Source organism: Topomyia yanbarensis, chromosome 3 (assembly GCF_030247195.1).
Source record: "Topomyia yanbarensis strain Yona2022 chromosome 3, ASM3024719v1, whole genome shotgun sequence".
NCBI lineage: Eukaryota > Metazoa > Arthropoda > Insecta > Diptera > Culicidae > Topomyia > Topomyia yanbarensis.
The window spans coordinates 166,418,925-166,440,098 of NC_080672.1; the positions used below are offsets into that span (position 1 = coordinate 166,418,925).

The 21,174-nt window shown below is 40.7% G+C and overlaps 2 protein-coding genes across 2 annotated transcripts in view; one reads left to right on the forward strand and one right to left on the reverse strand.

Moving 5' to 3' along the window:
* LOC131689775 (uncharacterized) overlaps positions 1 to 21,174 on the forward strand; it is a 471,887-nt gene that overhangs the window by 265,821 nt on the left and 184,892 nt on the right. The window lies entirely within an intron of this gene.
* On the reverse strand, positions 8,342 to 10,221 carry LOC131689776 (thymus-specific serine protease-like). Its single transcript, XM_058975068.1, has 7 exons — positions 9,993 to 10,221; positions 9,757 to 9,938; positions 9,467 to 9,702; positions 8,997 to 9,407; positions 8,809 to 8,941; positions 8,584 to 8,753; positions 8,342 to 8,520 (listed from the first exon to the last, which is right to left on the reverse strand). The coding sequence occupies exons 1-7, from the start codon at positions 10,188 to 10,190 to the stop codon at positions 8,396 to 8,398; spliced, it is 1,455 nt and encodes a 484-aa protein (XP_058831051.1). The 5' UTR covers positions 10,191 to 10,221; the 3' UTR covers positions 8,342 to 8,395.

A 21,174-nucleotide genomic window follows, 5' to 3' on the forward strand; every position in this document is an offset into this window, starting at 1 on the left:
TCATAATATTTTGGTGAACTCCCCCTCGCTCCTACATAAGATCTTATCATGATTTGAGTAATTAAAAAATCATATTGTTAATTCATTAAATTATACGATAGCGGAAACGATGCTTATAAATCTATTAAAAGAAAATTCAGGACAAATTTTAACTATAATAATCCGCTGTAATTTTTTTTTGGCTTCCTAATCTTGCCCAGTAGAAATTTTAGAATAACTTTTAGGAGATATTCAGAAAATCCAATATGCTCCATAAAATTTGCCTCGCTATATTCCCCGTTCTTGCACAGTGGTCGCAATGGTACCAAAATGTGCGTTTAATTAATGGTGCTCTAGGAGTTGATTTTAGCGTTTTGGTATGTTAGAAACACTTTTTCAGAATGGAATTCCCCTTCTTTTGATGTATACTGAATTGTGATTAATTCACCTACAAGTGAGATAGAAAATTTATTTCCACTAACTTTTAAGATAGAGGCATGATGTCAATGACAAACTTATAGTAAATTCTACTGCGAGAAAACTTGTTGAACATGCAAACTCTCCAAAATGTAATGGTGTTGAGATAAAGCCCGTTGTTTGTGGAAGGCACCCAAAAAATCATTTTTTCATTATAACTTTTTTCTGAGATTTTTGCAATTCTTCAGATGTTCTATGAAGTTGTTGAAATTAAGAAATTGCAGATATTTGTCGAAGACGTCAACATTTTTTATTTCAAAACTTAAGAGTTATTAAATAAAGTGGGTTAAAATACCGCCATTTTGAACGACAATTACTAAGAGATGTGGAAATATGTGGAAGACATTCTATGAGAAAGACAGTGACAAGTACTATAGAAAAAATACTACTCACAACGGACATTCACTGGCCTGTATACAAAAAATACTTTCCGGCAATGTATGTTTTGCATTTTGTAACAAAGTAAGTACGACTTTTTCAGCATAACTTTTTTAGCGATTGTTTTTCTATGTGTCGAATATTCTAAAAAATCATTGAGAGTAATAAATACACCTATAAATCGTGAACTCTGAATTTCTGTTATCTGAAACTATTCATAAATTAACAGGATTTGGAAAGTGAACACTAGAGACGTCTAAAAAGGTTTACTGTATTTTCATGAGTATGAACCGTAGCAAAGAGTATTAGATATCATTTTCACGAAACGACTGTGTAGTCAGAGTTGCTACTTAGGATCCGACTTGCCAGAAAATCTTTAGAAAAATATTTTCACCTATATATTACATCTCTGTCAAATTTTAACCCTCAAAAAGGCAATGGGTCTCAGAGGCTCGGCTAGTTACAGTTCCCTAGTTTCAATGAATTTGTAATTCGAAATACAAATGATCGAGCGTTTTCGGGCTTTCGATTCTCTCACTGGTAAAACGACAAAAAAGAGGCTCTTGGTTTCATTGGGTCTTAGAAGCGATGCTTTATGAAGTCACAATTTTCGCTTGTCTTTTTGAGGGTTAATTTCAAATATTTAATCATTCAATGCGTGCTTGCAAAAGAATTATTGACAATTCCGGCCACATAATCGTTTCATGAAAACGACATATAGGGTAGACGAACCCTTATCCATCTCATTAGTCGGGATGCACAATATTTCGTTGATAACTCGACTTAGTTTGACTGGATTGCGCTTAAATAAGTATCACCATCTTTCTTTCGTTCCTAAGAAGTAGTACAGTTAGACTTTTTGAGCTAATGCGTTGAATAGAGATAGCAAATACTTCTCTAACTAATGAGTTCCAATGAGTGGGATGAATAGAGGAGCTAAGATGAATTAGGGCACGGTAACCCTAATACTGTTTGTAATGGTTTTTATTCTTGTAAAGACAGCCAAAAATTTTTGGGCATTTTTTAGTTGATCACTTTTGTGCTAGTTTAGGAATAATTCATAAGTTGGAGACTACAGAGCTGAGAGTTTTGGATTCATATGTGTACTTTGACATTTCCAAAGATTTTTTAGAATATTCGTAGAATAGAATAACACATAGAAACAATTGCTATAAAAAGTTATGCTTATAATGTCGTAATTATTTTGTTACAAAATGAAAAACATGCATTGCCGGAAAGTATTTTTTATATACAGGCCGGTGGATGCCCGTTGTGAGTAGTATTTTTGCTTATAGTACTTTTCACTGTCTTTCTCATAGAATCGAAATGTCTTCCACATATTTCCACATCTCTTAGTAATTGTCATTCAAAATGGCGGTATTTTTAATCCACTTTATTTAATAACTCTTAAGTTTTGAAATAAAAAATGTTGACGTCTTCGACAAATATCCGCAATTTCTTAATTCCAACAACTTCATAGAACATTTGAAGAATTGCAAAAATCTCAGAAAAAAGTTATAATAAAAAAATGATTTTTTGGGTGCCTCCCACAAACAACGCGCTTTATCTCAACTCCATTACATTTTAGAGAGTTTGCATGTTCAACAAGTTTTCTCGCAATAGAATTTACTATAACTTTGTCATTGACATCGTACCTCTATCTTAAAAGTTAGTGGAAATAAATTTTCTATCTCACTTGTAGGTGGATTAATTACAATTACATTACAATACATCAAAAGAAGGGGGATTCCATTCTGAAAAAGTGTTTCTAACACACCAAATCGCTGAAATCAACTCCTAGAGCACCATTAATTAAACGCACGTTTTGGTACCATTGCGACCACTGTGCCTTGTGATGAAGAACTCAAAAGAATTTATAACTTCTTCTAGTATGAATTTATTCTGAGTTCCATCTATAACGCTCATCGTACGCATAGCAGAATCTTAGATTTTTCTTGAAGTAAAATGCAGTTCAAAGTCTGTAGCTATTCGGCCATGTGATTACATGATAGAAAATTTCCCAGATGTCTTGCGGGTTTGAAGCGAAACTTTGAAAAGAAGGATATTGTCATAACAACACGAAGGGTATCAATAGTTTTTAACTTGTAAGGCAGTTTGTGACTCCAGTTCCCGTTCACAACAATGTCCCACCAAGAGTCAAGAAATTGCTGTAACTGCTCCAAAACGATCGACAATTAAGCTGCTCCTCACGTTGGCAGCAATCAACAAAAACTCAACTCATTTTGTTTGATATTCAAAATGTTCATGGCACAAATAGGAAATAGTATTTTTCTTATTGATTTCATTTTTCATGCATGTTTTATGATAAGAAAGAAACAGATTTTACGTAAGAAAGGACGAACCCTCCTTCCCCCTCAGATAAGAATTTGTAAGATATTTTGAAACTACCCCCCCCCCTTATTCCCTTACGTAATTAGTATATGGCCCCTTAGTCAGAATATAAGAATTTGGGGTTCTAGGAAAATTTGTCGTTCATATCAAGTTGAATCATTTTTTCATGTAGATGTCTTTAGTACTCTTCAATCAATTTTTGGTTTGGAAATCAAATTGGGCAAAAAAATAAGATTTTTTCATTTCATGTGACTTTAGAACACAATGTTTTGGTGTGGGACGAATGATGAGAGTCGTTAAATGGGGATTTAATGCGAACTTTATACATAAGATGACGAATGGAGTATTTTGTTGGTCATCTCTAAGCACTAAAAACATTCCCAAACTTCCTGGGCGTTGCACGAACAGAGCCTTTGTTTTCAATTTTTTTTTTGCTTTTTGGGAACATTGATCAAGAGATAATCTATCCACGATAAATAGCAAAAGAAGACTGAACAAAATCGTGAAAGTGACTGCGACAGTTTTAGTCTGTGGTGAAGGGTACCTCTGTCGGAAAATGTGACTCTCTTAAAAGTTTTGTATTTCGAAGTTCAAATATAATTTCTTGAGACTTAATGTAAAAGTGATGAAAATGTTTTATTTTCATGTTACTCAAAAAAGTTATAATAAATAAGTGATTTGCAAATAAATGTTTCGATATTGAAGAAAAGCAAAAAAAATAAGTTTACTATTTTCTGTGCTAAGGTTTGATCCATCAATATATGCACAGTATTGATCCACGCCTGTCGAAGAATCAGTGGGATTATCTGCCTTAATCTCGTAATGCTTCTGATTTGAATTTATGTTTATATTTTATATAACTTCACTGGCAAGCAATGCAATAAACAATCGCCCCAGAAGAGGGATTCGTCGTCATATTTGCCTGCAATAATATTTATTATTTCTTTACGGCAACACCACTTATCAAAACGAAAACAGCTCGTTATGAAACAACTTTTCTATGATTTCGTTTTGCCATAGGAATCCTCTCGAAAGTTTTCGCTCAGACCTCGCCGTTTTTCCGCTAGATAATAAAAATCTCTTGTCAGCTCAAAACATCAACCAACCTTACCATGCGAATAGGAGCAAGTGCGTTCGCTTTCGGGTACATTCGTCCCCGTCAAAATACTTCTCTACACGCGGAACATCAACTTCCCCTTTCGTAAAATAATCCTCCCCCTTTCGCAGGCAGCCAGCATTGAAGACGAAAAAATGAACCGATTTCCATCCCTTCCCGCAGAACTTTAGTCTAAGTTTGTGAATTCCAAGTCTGACGAATGCATCCACGCTGTTACCAGCAGCTATTCAATGTGACCTCCGCCGCAAAGTCGACCGATGACTGCCTGGCCTTCCGTTTTTGCCCTCGGGTCGAGCGGAGACGTCTGATCTTCTTAGCACAGAACATGTTTTCATTATTCATTCATCACCCCTCCCTGTCTTCGAAGAGGGTAGCGTTCTTTTCACTCAAGTGTTCATCCCCTGCAGTCACTCCGCTCACCACAGTCCCCGGATGCCGTTCACCCTTCATCGTAGGGACTTTATTTATGATAACTTATAAATTGCATATAAATATTGAATCAGCAACCGCACTTCTATAGACTTGCCACCACCGACCCATATCCGTGGCAAGTAGGCAAAGTGCTATAAAAGACACCATTATCTTCCGCATGCTCACCCTTCGGGCGCCGGAAAACTGTGCCTTCGTTTGGTGGATCAAGCAGCACTTTGACGCATTTCGGTTCATACCCTTCTTCTCATAGCATGTGGTTTTTTCCTTGAAGCCGACATGGCCGAAGGTTTATGAGTTTGTAGAAAAAATAATTTTCCCCATGCAAAGACTACCTCCACCGGATATATGCTATATTTTCCCGGTTAGTAATAAAAAGAAATCCTAGAGAAGCAATGGAGAGAAGAACGTATCAAGTTCAGGTACTGGCTGCTGGGATTTGGTAATCGCATAGGTAACCGCCCGAAAGATAAGAGTCCCGAAGCGCATAATCGTAAAACAGCTGCAGCGTGCCGCCCAAACGGTGGTCATCATGAAGAGTAATGTGCCGTCAGTGCAGGTACCTGTCCTACATGTGTTTCCCTTGTAGGGATCAGAGCAAAAGCTTATGTGGATCTCAGTGCTCAATTTATGACGGACGAGCGGCGGGTTGTTCTGGTGGGCTTCTGTATGTTGTTCGTAAATCCGGAAATGGCAAATTCAAGTTTATTCGTTTGATGTAGATTGGATTTTTTCAGCGACAAACATCGATCTTCACAAGTTAATGTCTGCATTAATTGAAAAGTGATACTAGTAATGTTTTGGTGTAAAGTTCTCACATCGAAATTATCATGAATGTTAATCAAGATAGTAAAAGGTACGTATTTTCCTTTACAATCATCAACAAATATTTTATGCACTTTTATACCTTAGTTAGTGTGTTTGTAGAATTTGTTGGATGACCATAAACACTAGTTAAACCCAATAAATCATCTAACTTAATATTGCGAACCTAGGTGACTAACTGCCGAGAGATCAATGATAACGATGGCAGATCTTTCGGCCTTTATAGCAGGGACTTATTGGATATGGATTACCTGGTGTATATGTAAATATTTATCTTCCTATTTGTCAAAGTATAATTTTTAGGGATGTGATATGGCTTTTCAGTCGATAATGCGATTGCGTCGATTACTGTGTGATTTTCGACTACGTTTCGATCCCACTATTAGATCATCATCAGGGCATGACTACATCGCCCCACATCCGTATATTTCCAACAATCGCTACGCACACCTATAATTTTTAGTTAAGTTTTCTATTTTGAAAGTATTATTCTCGAAGGCACTTTCAGTAACACTGTATTGAGTACGAAAAAAGTTAGCTTTTCAAACAAATTTAATTTTGATGCGGTTTTAGCTGCAAATGGAGGTTTTAGTATACCTCATCCCACGTATTCGCTGACCACGTTATCCTTATCTTCGTAGCCGAATAATCGAATGTTTTGAATCATTACCGAATGTATTTTAGATGCCCAAGTTGCTCGATCTTGAGTCGTTAGTCTCGAGTCACCTTGAACGGCTTCACCACGCGTATCTTCCTCGATTGCATACTAGAAGAAAAAAATGACACCCATCGAGCCAAGCCTGAGTCGATTTCCAGTCCCATCAGAAGTGTTGCACTGAAGACTGTTTCCGGACATGTTCAGGGTAGTTCTACAGAAATGTCTGGACGAAGTCTATTTCACGGATAGATGGAAGGTCCATAAGCTGGTGTTGCTGCTAAAACTGGGACAACCACCAGGAGATCCAGCATCGTATCGACCTTTATGCCTGCTGGATAATCTTGATAAACCTGTGGAAAGAACCATCCTCCACAGTCTGACGAACTACGCTGAAAATGAGAACAGAAGCAGTTCGGATTCCAGAAAGGGATCTTAACCGTGGATGCCATCCGCAGCCATCGCGAGCGCGGAGAAAGCATTGAAGCAAAGGCGAAGGGGTAATCGCTGCGATAGATGTGAAGAACTCCTTCAATAGCACTAGTTGGGTGGCTATTGCCTTAGTACTGCATAGAATGCAGGTCTCGAACTATTTGTGCAAAGTTCGGTTCTGAGAAATTTATTTCAGAACCGAGTACTAGTTTGTTAACCCAACATGTGGCATAGGTCGATTAAGGTCACCGCGGGAGTGCCTCATACTCGGTCCAACGCTCTATAATATACTATACAACGGAGAGTTAATACTGAAACTGCCCAGGGGAGCCGAGATCATCGGCTTTGTATGCGACGTTGTCTTGACGATAACCGGCGACCATCAAGGAAGTGGAGATATTGACGGCAGAGACAATAAGCATCGTGGAAACTTGGATGGCTGATGCCATGTTTCAGCTGGCACACCACAAGACGGAGGAAGTGCTGGTCAGCAACCGAAAGAAAAAAAACCATTACATTACATTTTATCGATGCATGCGCTGGAGCATCTGGGTGTGATGGATGATGGTTGGTTATATTAGAACAGCCATGTCGACTATGTAGGCGAGAAGGCAACAACGACAACTAACATATCATATCATGCCGAACATCGGAGGGGCATGATGCAGCACGAGACGTCTTCTGGTAGGTGTTTCATCCTCAACATAAAGGCATGGCGTATGGAAGGTATAGAACTCTCCGCCAGAGTAGATTATATCCATCGCCAGGGATCAGTTGAGTAGTACGCGACGCAGCACCGGATTCGGGTCATTGGAGCGCCAGCGAACCGGACTCCAGGCTCCACCGGAATCTCCGGACCGACTTCGACATCCTACGGGTAGCTCGTGAGTAGGCTAGATCAGCTGCCGGAGACTAGATCAAGTAAACCGCGTCGAACAGCCAGCAGCGGGTCATTGGGGTGCCAGTGCAGCGGAAACTACGCTCCATTCGGAATCGCTGGACAAACCTCGGCACCTGCTAGCTGACCCGTTGAGTAGGCTAGGTCAACCGCTGGGGACTAGATTGAGTAGATCGGGACGAAGCAGGGAGTTAAATGTCTCACGAAAACTATCATCGGGTTCGGGATAAATCTACTGCCGAGGAATTCACAGTAAGGCGAATTCTAATTGGCTCGCGAAACAGATATGGGAATTAAGAGAAATTCCGCTGCTGGGGAACTCTTAGTTGTAGTAGGGTAGTTCACAGCCGGATAATATCCGAGTAGATCTCGATAAAACTGGGAGGTAAATGGCTCAAGCAATCGGGTATTGAAGTCAGAAGAAGTCGGAGTCGGAGTATGGTGAGTTCACCGTCGAGGACTATCCGAGTAGATTGTGATAAGGTTGTGGGCTAAATGGCTCATGAAATAAGCAGCTGAACGGCTCACTGAGACGAATTCTACATGGGGATGTAATAGATGGAGACGAAAGCAAAACAAGAGTCGAGAGTTAATTGATTAATTAAGGAGTACGACGAAATCACAACAAGCCCGCAGTGATACCTTGATGTAGTTTCGTGGGCAAGAAGGGCGAGAGTGTTTTAGTGATTAGGCACGAAAGTGAGTCGATAAATATTACTTGTCATAAGACAGCACAACAGCGGCGTATTACCAAATTAAATGATGTCTGTTAAGAAAAAAAGTTTGCAATACTACAAAGAACGATTGAAGAATTCTTTTATTCAACACTTTCATTTAATCGGTTTGCATGCATCTAGGGAACGTTTGTACTATTTCCTAACCAAAGCTGAATGAGTTCAAACACACGCTCCTTAGCCGCTCGCATCTCTGGTGAATCATCGGCACTGATGGAACTCAAGTCGGCGCAATGCGAAGCCACTGTTGACCAAGAAAAAAAAATTACAAAGGTGATTTTCCAGAGCAATCCAATTCAATACGTACAGGGAATTACAACTGCTGGAGAATGTTCATTTAGATCCTCCTGCAGTCCCATCGGGCGCCACGGATCAAGCTGACCGTGAGTAAAGAACACATTGGTCACCGCCGGTTGCATATGACCGTATATAACATTAGTTCGGGCCACATTTGCTTCCAGGAGAGTTTCTGTGAACCTGTTTAAGTAGTTGATATAATATTTCATAATCAAATTTTTCCATTTGTGCTTACATATTGTCATATAGATCAGCACAGATTTGAATGTAAAGGTCAACTGGGAATCCTGATCCAAAGATTTGATTTTCAGAACCCGACGTCTGGTACCATCCGTACTCTGCACAAGTTTGGTACGTCCAAGGTCTCACTGGTGAAGGCTTCCATAGTAATTGGCAAAATTTGTAGAATTATATTGTACTTACTTGCTCCACGGTTTGCTCCATGATTCCAATCTGTATTCACGTAATACCTAATAGAACTGGCATACGTGATATCCATACAACTGCTAACGCCTTGGGTAAACCATTTGGCCAATGCCGTCATGTCATTCGAGATCGATTCATCATTTATAATCTCACAAACACCCTCAATATCTCCTGTCTGGTGATACTGGACGACACCAGCTAGATAGTTTGATATTGAGCTTAGGAAACTTCCCGTATCTAGCTTGTTTGTGAAATCTATGGTATCGCATAGAAGAAACTCTTCACGCACTTTATCGAAGTCCCCTTGGTTCAATAGGTCTTCAATTTGATCGTAAGCTCTATCGATTCGATTGGCACAGTCATCGCCACCAACAAGTCGAATCGATTCCGACACTACTTCCTTGTACTCTGAAGATCAGAAAAAATAAATATATTCTCATTATTACATAATTGTGTTAGGGATATACCAACAAAGTCCAATTTAGCCAGCAACGGAGCGCTTGATGCCCACGCCCCATTTATTAAATGGGGATATTTTTGTCTGAACCAGGCTACCATAGTTGCTGAATAGGAACCACCTGCCATAATTATTTTTGCATTTGAAGCACCCGGAATAGTATTTTTCATTTCCTCTACGAAATATGCCAAATCGGCAAGCGCTTGATCGATATTCAAAAACTTTAGTAAATCAGTTCTCGTGCTCCTGTTGCGTAGATTAGAATAAAATTATTGGTTTAACACAAAACGATGTACTTACGCAGTAGGACGACTCAATCCATAGTATCGATGCTCTGTGTAAAACAGGTACGCTCCAAGTTCTTTCGCCATATCATAGAAATGTCCCCGCGATATACTACCAGCACTGATGGTCCACTCTCCGCCAACATAAATGAATAACGGTCCGCCTGGTTGATAGTGTTCAGCATTTTCCATGTATCGCTAGAAATAAAATCATTAAGATTATCATTTATTCATTTTCTGCAGTGCACTTACCATACTCCACGTGGAGGGATTTTGGGGGTCAAAATTATCTACTTTTTGCCGTATCCATTTGGTTTCGACAATACGAGGAATTTTCGTCGGTTGGCCTCGAATTGGAGGCTCGCGATGTAATCTCTCCCAGTGGTCAATGTGGCCAGCTACAAGAATTGCAAGCGAGCCTAACAACTGAACCAGAACTAGCAACCTCATTTTAGTGTTTGCTCAAACCACCAGTCTTCTAGTGCGATTGGAGCGCCTTCGACTCGACGCTTTTAAGTGGCGTTTATCTTCGGCTAATCTTATCAAACAGAGTATAAACCAGCAAGATTTTTATAACCTCATAAATTTGAAAGTGTTGTTATATCGTAAAAAATGTTTGCCTACCGTGCGAGCATCATATTCTGCACAGTGTCATTGTCGGTGTTCGGAATCTTCTTTTTCAATCGCAAAATCAGTGCAAGGGTAAACTTGATAACCCCAAACAGAAACTCAAGATATGGTGTTTCTATGGTTCGTCGATAATGTGATTGATTAAATAATCAGGAGAGGAACTTAGCGATTAACAGTGAATCGCAGTTTTCCTTTCAAGATGTTTCAATTTTTTACTGCAAAGCTGATTTTTATCAATTGAAGCTTGAAACATGACCACAATTCTGTTGTTTCAAAATATCTATTGCAAGCTGTGTGCAGTTGTCTCCAATTCTCTGAATTTGCAACATAGAAAACTTGTGTTAAGATAATCTCAAGTTCTTCACCGTGGATTAGGTTTTTTTTGCTCGATAAAAGGAGGATTTGCGGATAGTAGGCTTGACTGTTGATAAATCTTGCTATTTGAAGTGGGAAAATAGCAATTTCTCTAGTGATTGATACCGATAACATACACTGAAATATAGATAAAAAAATACATTCATTATTGTTGCGCTTGTGCATCATTAATCCATGTATTTAACATTTCGCTGCATTCTGCATTTCGTTCAGAAGCGGCTCATTATCTCGTCTCACTCACAAATATTGGATGTTTGACCAAGCTGAAATCAATCTAATATAACGCTCATGATTAGGATATTTAGTAGTAAATCTATATTAATTTTGTAATTTACATTGAATTCTATTTCATCTGTTCCACAATATTCCACCACGCCACTCGGTCAGTTGCTGCGTGTCTCCAACCTCTCAGGTGCCCGATATTCGCCAGGTTCTGCTCCACTTGGTCCAGCCACCTTGAACGCAGAGCTCCTCTCCGTCTTGTACCTGCCGGGTTGCAGGTGAAAACCAACTGGGTGGGGTTGTTGTCCGGCATCCTCACAACATGCCCCGCCCACCGTACCCTTCCAGCTTGAGCTACTTTCCGGATACTTGGCTCACCAAGTTCGTGGTCCATCCTTCTCCTCCACACGCCATCCTCCTACACACCACCGAAGATCGTTCTCAGCACCCTTCTTTCGAAGACTTCAAGTGCTTGCAGATCTTTCTCGAGAATTGTCCACGTTTCGTGCCCGTAGAGAACCACCGGTCTAATCAGTGTGTTGTACATGGCGCATTTCGTGCGGTGGTTCCTGGATCTCAAAGTTTTGTGAAGCACATAGTAAGCACGACTTCCAGAGATAATACTTCTTCTGATCTCCTGGCTGGTGGTATTGTCCGCAGTCACCAATGAGCCTAGGTAGATGAACTCGTCCCCGAGTCCCCTTCGTATTTCAAACGGACCCGAGAGGCCGCCCGAAATTTTGACACAACACCTTACACCATCCATCGTAACCTTAATCAGTCTTATAAGCTTCCCAGGGGAAGCCGTTCTCGTCCATCATTTTCCTTAGCTCTACACGGCCCACAGTGTCATATGTCGCCTTGAAGTCGATGAACAGGTAATGTGTCGGGACCTGGCATTCACGGATTTTTTGGAGGATTTGTCGTATAGTAAAGATTTGGTCGTTTTTTGATATGCCGTTGATGAAACCGGCCTGATAACTCCCGACAAATCCATTTACCAGCGGTGATAGGCACCGGAACAGAATCCGGGATAGCACTTTGTAAGCGTCCAATTTGTCGCCCTTCTTGTATATCGGGGTGATGATTCCTTCCTTCCACTCCTCCGGTAGCTGTTCTCTGTCCCAGATTCTTTCAATTGATCGGTGCATGCTTTCCGTCAGTTTCTCCGGACCCACCTTAAAGAGTTCAGCTCCTAGACCATCCTTACTAGCTGCCTTGTTGTTCTTGAGCTGTTGAATAGCCACGTTAACCTCATTCATAGTGAGCGCCGGTACATCCCCGTCGGCTGCGACACTGATATAATCGTCCTCATCGAACGCCCGATTTGCCGCCTGCGCACCATTCAGCTGTTCATTGTAGTATTGTTTCCACCTTTCGACCACATCACGTTCGTCCGTCAAGATGCCACCTTCCTTGTCTCTACACATTTCGGCCCGCGGCACAAAACTGCAGCGAGAGTGATTCAGCTTGTTAAAGAACGCCCGCGTTTCTTGAGAGCGATACAGCAGCTCCATCTCCTCTCTCTCAGACTCTTTCAGGCGGCGTTTTTTGTCCTGAAAAAGACGAGTCTGCTGTTTTCGCTTCCGTCGATATGACTCCACGTTCTGACGAGTGGCTTGAAGCAACATCGCTGCACGTGCTGCATTCTTCCCGTCCAATATCTCTTGGCACTCTCCATCGAACCAATCGTTCCGTCAACTCCTCTGTACGTATCCCAGGACGCTCTCCGAAGTACTGCTTATGGCTGCTTAAGTCCTGGTCCAGCAGTCCTCAAAGCATCGATGAGCTCCTCCTCTGGTGGCAGCGCTGCTTCAAGATGCAGCGTGTACGTTGTCGCGACGTTGATTTCCTTCAGTCGGTCCAGGTTATACCGCGGCGGGCGCCGGTATCTTACACTGTTCACTAAGGATAGTTTTGGACGCAGTTTAACCATCACCAGATAGTGGTCCGAGTCGATGTTAGCGCCCCGATAGGTCCTTACGTCGATAATGTCCGAGAAGTACCGTTCACCAATCAGAACATGATCAATTTGCGTCTCTGTTTGTTGCGGTGATCTCCAGGTGTATCGGTGTAGGAGGCGGTGCTGGAAGAAGGTGCTCCTTATGACAATGTTCTTGGAGGTGGCGAAATCGATTAGTCTTAGGCCGTTCTCGTTCGTCTGCTGGTGGGCGCTGAACCTTCCAATTACCGGTCTGTATTCCACCTTCTGGCCAACCTGAGCATTAAGGTCGCCGATGACGATCTTGACATCATGTCTTGGGCAGCGATCATATTCACGCTCCAGCAGCGCGTAGAATTCGTCCTTGTCGTCATCGCTACTTCCGAGGTGGGAACTATGCACGTTAATTATGCTGATGTTGAAGAACCGACCCTTGATCCTCAACCTGCACATTCTGTCGCTGACTGGCCACCATCCGATCTCACACTTCTGCATCTCTCCCGCCACCATAAAAACTGTTCCCAGCTCGTGTGTATTGCCGCAGCTCTGGTAGATAGTGTGGTTCCCGCGAAAGACCCGCACCGTAGACCCCTTCCAACACACCTCCTGCAGCGCCACAATGTCGAACTTACGATCCTTCACTATATCGGCAAGTATGCGAGTGCTCCCGATAAAGTTAAACGACCTGCAGTTCCATGTCCCAAGTTGCCAGTCCCTTGTCCGTTTCCGTTGCGTACGTCTGTGCCAATTTTGTTCATCCGAAATTTCTTGTTGACCTTCCTGAGCATACTATTTTGATGGACGGATAGCTAGGCCTGCGCCAACCTTGCAGTAACGTTGAAGGATCACAGGAGGAGAGAGATTTGGGCTAAGAGCTTATTTTATGGCGGCGCTGGTTCGCTTTGTCAGGGCTACGCTGAGCCAACAATGGTTTCTTCGAAATTACCCCTCAAAGTGGATTTCAACCCATCCCAAAAGTAATTGTAGTTTTGCCATTAATAATTGATATCCAAGTCACATTGTGTGTGACTTGGATGCCATAACTAGGGTGACCATAAGAGGCGAGTAAAATCCAGGACACCTAAAATGGCGTACTCTGCTCCGTTATCAGTCTCGAATGTTCCTGGCGAAATAATTCCCACGCTTTCGGCACTCATAAAACAATTCTACGAAGCCAGAATGTCTTTCATGAGTTTTCGATCATCGAGCACTTCTTCGGATTAACACTCACACGGTTCTTGCTAAACCACAACCAGCGAAAGCTTCAAACCGTTGTTGAGAGAATCCGAAATTCGTCAATTGAGCGTATCCAACGAAAAATTTTGAGATTATCTGCGAAGGGCCGGCGAGGAGTCATCAGCACTAAATACACGTCATTGAAGTAAAGCAGAAACATCAACGATCACAAGTAGCTTTCCTGGGATATTCCCGACTTGGAAATAAATGTGATTGCCTGAAAATCTTCAATGACAACTATTATCGATTTAAGTCGAGACGAAGCTCCGGTAATCATCGTTTCATCGACATCGATAGCGTCTACGGTTTTGTTCACAAACGGTTGGAGTGTATTAGGCTTTGTTTCTCGTACTCTGCTTGAGGGCGGACTTACGTTGCAGTTATGGTTATAGTCGGCCGTTATTGCGATTTGAACCAGAGTGAATGAAGCGAAGACTTAAGGGGAAAATGTTTTCGTCGTAGAGGAGAAAACCAGGATAAAGCTGACGTTTTCCTAGACATCCCTGGACAGTTAGCTAAAAACCAGGATATGTCCTGGGAAACCAGGACGTATGGTCACCCTAGTCATAACTATCCTTTTTAAATGACATCGCAAGCAACAACTAGCCGCTAACCGGCGCTACGATCGGCCAGCAGACTTCCAGTAACCAGTATACGGATTTTGCGTGCACTCAGAACCAACCAGAAATGAATTGGAACTCTGGCTGGCTCTAGCACTCAGTAAGACAACCAATTCTAATTAGCTTCGTGTATGTCACTGGAACTGGAATACTAACAATGGCAATACACAATTAACAAAATAAACATTATATACGTGCCCGGGGTTAATTGGTAAACATGATTTCGGGGCAAGTTCGTCGTCGAAACGGTAATCCCAAAGATGGAATCATATAACCAGTTATTGTTTTAAATTATTCATTTGATTCCAATTTAAATTTGAGATAACACGAAATCTTGCTTTCAAACAACTGTCTTGCGGGGTAGTGCATAATTCCTAGCGTTAGGGATAAGAATTTTTTTTAATTCGAAGTAACTTACCGTTTCATATAGTGAACACTTGTGTCCATAATTTTCAACCCAAACAATTTGGGATCCTATTAGAGCGTCGACCTGTCAGATGTATTAGAATCGCTTTTTACGATACGATGAGCCGAAGTGACAATAGATAGCGCTGGTAATGTTCAGATGTGCTCTTTTGAATATGATCCACGTAATTTCCAAAGCAAGTCTTCGAATTGTTATGACTGTTTGTCTGTGCTTAGATCGAGGCAAACGATCATTCGGCGTTTGCCATAGCCTGACACAGGTCGTAATCGTAAGAGTAGATTATACGGTCGATGGAAGACGTTCGAACATTTTCGAACATGACTTTTGCTAGTAACTCAATTGGTCTTCAAATCCACGTCCATGTATCCACAGGGCTCTATCCCATTTGGCATAATGTCATTTGGCATAATGCCCTTTGGCATAATGCTATTTGGCATAATGACCATTTGGCATAATGGCAATTTGGCATAATAGTCATTTGGCATAATGCCATTTGGCATAAGAGTGATTTGGCATAACCAATTAGCACCCCGCATTTGCTGAATGTGCGCAAACAAGGAGAATGCCTATGCGTTATGAGTGCAGGGAGAATGGTGATTGACGGTCCAGGAACGATCAACATGGTCTACAATACATTGCACTAGTTTATTTCGTCTGATTTTTACTATCGAGGGGTGAACTGCACCCTCCACGATGCTGCGTTCCCTTTGGTGTTTGCTCTGATGACAAGCAAATCAGAATCTCTCTATAGAGCAGCATTGCCTAAGCTTATCGAAATTGCTGATAAGATCAACGTTGAACCGCACCCAGAAGTGATTTTAACAGATTTAGGAATGTTTTTACCAATGCGTTTGTCGCAGAGTTCCCTGGTTCAAGGCACAATGGATTTTTTTTTTCATTTAAGCATGAACTGGTGGAAATATATCCAACAAAATCGTTTGTTGCAGATGTTCAACAAAAATGAAAACTATATTAATACATGCAAAAAAAACATCAGTACCGACTGAACCTACTGGATTTTTCAAGTATGTTGAAGAATATTATGTGTTAGGCAAATCTAGACTAACAACAAAATCAGGTCGAGTTAAAACATGATGATGAGTTATGTTCTATCAATGACCATGCGGTAGACTTGGGTGCAACGCCCAACTCCTGCTTAGCAGAAGGCAAAGGATTCATATTTCCTTTCGATCATGTCCATATGAGCCTGCCTAGTCGTAGTTTTCCGTTCTGAGTTTATAACTGATTCACTCTAGAATACCTATCCGTCTTTCAGTTTCATTACTTTCATTTCTCTTAGTCTTAAATTTGCCGAAAATAGCCAACAAAATCGATACAGTAGAACATGCGGGCAATTAAAAAATAGTAACATAGTAACACAAAATCAGGTCGAGTACATACAACGGAACCTTTGTATCATCCTGATCTTTGGTCGGTTTACCGAAACGTGAAAGATGGAATCCAACGTACCACCAACCAAATTGAAACATGGCACGGTCGTTGGAATCGTCTGGTGCGTCGCAGTGCTGGTCAGATGCATATCATCGAAGAACTGAGACTAGAGGAAAAATTAATCGCTTCACAAATCTTGGTGCATATCACTAATCCGAGAAGATGCGTCGTACCAAAGATCATGCAAAACTCTGAAAAATTTTGATACTATTGATTATCTTAATTTGCAGCAAATCTGGGTTCGCAATCAAGACGATTTTTTTAATTCAATTTTCTAATCCCTATGACAGTTAATACGAATAAAATCATTGAATATCATTTATTTTGTTTTAATTTGCACATAAAATATTCACCCTCGGCCCTAGCTGCCCATTAAGGGATAAAAAGAAAAAAATTGCACATAAACTATTAAAAGAAACAGAACAACTAGAACAAACGCTTAGTTCACTGAATTTATTTACACAAGGATTTTAAAAGTAAAATTTGTTTTAAGTCAGATATCATAAATTGTGGAAATATGAAATTAGGAATTTGCAAACTTTCGCATTAAAGAACAGCTCATAGTTAAAAGAAGGATGAGTTTTCAGTGAAGTTTGTCATTTATCTTTCAATAATTAGTATCAATACATACTAGATAGTTCGGTATAAATCATTGATGATTTTCCCTTCTTTTAAACATGAGCTGTTCTTAAATAGAAAGATTGTCAAAATTTCTATTCAAAATTTACATAAGTAGAATGAAATCCTTAGATGCTACTTTGTCGTTAATCCAATGTTCATTTTGCCAAATAAATATACCATATACCAAATAGAATTATTCCAAATAGCGTTATGCCGAATGGTCATTATGCCAAATTGCCATTATGCCATGTCACCTTTATGCCAACTGACTATTATGCCAAATGAACATTATGCCAAATGGTCATTATGCCATATGACATTATGCCAAATGGCATTATGCCATATCACATTATGCCAAATGGGGTAGAGCCGTATCCACAGTATGGATAAAATTCTCGGAGTCAAAAACTATTGAAACGAATTAACAAAAGTTAATTTTAAAGTAGTATTTAAAAGTATAGGGGAACAAATTGTGGTCATAGCTTCTATTGTAGTCAAGCGAATCTAAGGCAAATTACGCAACGTTTCCTTATAGATTCCGTGCAGGTTTTTGGTATTTTGATTTGTTCCATCAGTCGGATCCTGGGACACATTATGTCAACTTTGACATAGTGCTACATCTTCCCTTCCATTCCAAGATACTTCGATACACTCATTTTTGCTGTCACGCAGAAAACACAGCATAATCACAAATATGTGTTATTGAATTCAAACAAATACTGTTTGTTGCATCAAATGACAAACAAAATAATCAGTTTGAATCAAGGTTTGAAAATACACTTTTAATAAAGCAATAAATTTAAATTCTGTTTTAATTTTAGTACAATTGTTATTGAAAAAAAGGAACTATAATAGTTTTATTGAAACATCAAATAAATTTCATTAAATTCAATCAATTAATTTATTGTCTCCCAACCAATAATTTTATTTATTGATTTGAAACCATAATTTTATTAAAATTAAAAAAATTTCACGCGCCTAATTTAAATTCACACAGAACACTTCTACATATCATTTACAGCGAGACAAGATTTTTTACATGTTCCTTCGTTTTGTTTCTTTTCTGTGAATAGCAACGTTGACTTCGGTTGGAAGAGGTTACCAAATATCGCTATTAACCCTCTAGTGCTCAATTTTTTTTTGGCTTGAAAAATTTTTTGTAGGTGGGCTTCGTGATGAGAAAATCGAAAATAATGTTGATAATTCTTGAAAGTAATGGATTAAAGCCTTAAAATAAGTAGGCCGCCTAGAGGCGGTGTTGGGCACCTGGGCGAATAAAAAACTTTTTTTTTCTTCTAGTTACTTCATCATAAGCGAATACAGATGGTAGAATGGTTGCTAATATTTTGGACTCCATTAGAATGCAAATTACCTTAAAGTTTATGTAAGGATTATTTCTCTAGTGCTTTGGTTGTTTAATTATTGACTTCTAATATATAGTAGGGATTCCAGGGTCTGCTGGCGATGGTTTCACTTATCATGTTTTATCTTTTTAATTTAAGAAGTTCGTGTAAAAGTGAATGCGTTGCATAGAAGAGCAGACTGTTGGCTGTATCACAGCATTTTAAATATGTGATGCGGATATCTCGCCAACTTACGACGCGCAATGATACCACCTGGCCACTTTTAATGATAAAGTATGGATCGCGTGAGATGTCTTTTCAATAAAACTGCAAATCAATCGATACTTGTTATTTATTTTATGTTTATGTTTATGTTTATTACCTTCACCAACAAGTCCCTTGGCCCCAATGGTGGTTGCTTAAACTAATTACATTTTAAAATTGACAACATTTTCGCTTTTATAGCATTCCGCGTCCGGTTGAAGTCGAAGGCCGTCGCCACACTGTTAAAAATTCGTTGGAGTCCGGTTACAGCGCTCTGGCAACCATAGTTGGTTCTCCTGAACGGAACTCGCAGAAGGGAGTTATTACGTAGAGCTCGAACGCGGGCTTGAAGATCCAGACGTCCGAGGATTGTAGGGCAATCCACTCTGGCAGAGAGTAAGTCCGAGACGAACAGGGCTCGAGAGCAGTCCCTCCGAATGCTGAGTGTATCGAGGTGTATAAGCTGGCAACGGTTTTCATAGCTCGGCAGCTGAAATCTGTTTCGCCATGGGAGATGACGAAGGGCGAAGCGTATGAACCTGCGTTGGACAGCCTCGATTCTGTCAATCCCGTTCTGGTAGTACGGATTCCAAACAGCTGAACAATATTCTAACGTTGAGCGGACCAACGCGCAGTAAAGCGATTTAAGACAATATACGTCCCTGAAGTTTTTCGCTATTCGGAAGATGAACCCAAGCTGTCGTGATGCCTTATCCACGATGTATGACGTATGTGGTTTGAATGTTAATGCCGAATCCATGATGACTCCGAGATCTTTGATGTGAGAGTGTCTTGGAATGCTCGAGCCGAAGAAATGGTAGTTAAACTGAGTCGGTTGGCGTTTCCGCGTGAACGTAACGATTGAGCATTTGCTCGGGTTTAAAACCATTCTGTTTTGATCACACCACGTGCTAAAGCTGTCCAGATCCCTCTGAAGAAGCTCGGCATCGGTTTTATCCCGTATTTGTTGAAAAATTTTCATGTCGTCGGCGAAAGAAAGGCGGGGTCCTTGTAATGTGAAATTGACGTCATTAAAGTAGAGGAGGAATATTACTGGACCGAGATGGCTTCCTTGTGGTATGCCGGATGTAGCGAAGAATGGTGCAGATAGACAGTCCTTAATGCTGATTTGGAGTTGCCTTCCATCGAGGTAGGAACGAAACCAGCGCAGAAGTTGTCCATGAATGCCGAGTTTGTCCAGCTTTGCTATTGCGATGTCATGGTTGATTTTGTCGAAGGCCGCAGATAGATCCATATAAATAGCATCGGTTTGCAATCCGTCAGCGAATCCATCCATTACATATGTTGTGAACGAGAGCAGGTTTGTCGTTGTCGATCGTTTAGGCATGAAACCGTGTTGGTCATCTGCAATGTAGTGTTTGCAGTGAAAGAAAATAGGATCTAACACAACCAGCTCGAACAGTTTTGATAGAGCACTTAAACACGAGATTCCCCGATAATTATCAATGTTCGATTTGTTTCCTTTTTTATGAACTGGAAACATGTGCGCTGCCTTCCAGCAGGAAGGGAATGTACCAGTAGTGAGTGATAGCTCGAAGACTCGCCGAAGTGGTTCAAGAAGCCCACTGATGCACTTTTTGACAAAAATCGAGGGAACACCATCTGGACCTGGGGAACAAGATGCTTTCAGTTTGGCATTTGCTGCAAGAATGGCAGCATTATCGACACAAATTCGGTTGATGGTTCGTCCTAGAGAAGGAGTTAAATTAGCGGCGGCAGCGACTTGTTGTGGTGGCAAGCGCTCGTTGGAAAAAACGCTTGAAAATTTGTCGGAGAACAGTTGGCAAATTTCCTTAGTGTCGGTGCCTAAAACTCCATTAAACGACATACAAGGTGGCAAACCGGATTCCTTTCGCTGCTCGTTAACATACTTCCAGAACGACTTGGGCTTGGATTTCAGTTGACGCTCGACGTTTCGCTGGTGTCTAAAAAAGGCGCGTCTGCTTTGTTGTTTGTATTCGTGGTTGAGTTGAAAGTAGTGATTTCGTAATGCAAGTGTCTTATGCTTCGAGAATTTTTTAAATGCAGCTCGTTTGGCAGATTTTAAACGTCTTAGGACGGTTGATTGCCAGGGAGGGTGTTCATCGGTACTAATTGTTCGTTTTGGTACATGGCGGTCGATAAGGTAGTTAAGAATACTAGAAAACGTCATCGCTGCTTCGTTCGCGTCGTCATTGTTAATATTTTCGTCCCAGTTTATATCCAACAGCGTGCTAACGATGCTGTCGTAGTCAGCGTTTTTAAAATCGTAGACGATAGAGCTTGAGACGTCTTCAAAATT

Coding starts and splice junctions, on each gene's coding strand:
- LOC131689776 (XM_058975068.1), bottom strand. CDS start 10,190: ATGAGGTTGCTAGTTCTGGTTCAGTTGTTAGGCTCGCTTGCAATTCTT. Junction 8,754..8,808: donor GCTGATCTATATGACAATAT/GTAAGCACAAAT, acceptor CTACTTAAACAG/GTTCACAGAAACTCTCCTGG. Junction 8,521..8,583: donor TCCAGCAGTTGTAATTCCCT/GTACGTATTGAA, acceptor CTTGGTCAACAG/TGGCTTCGCATTGCGCCGAC.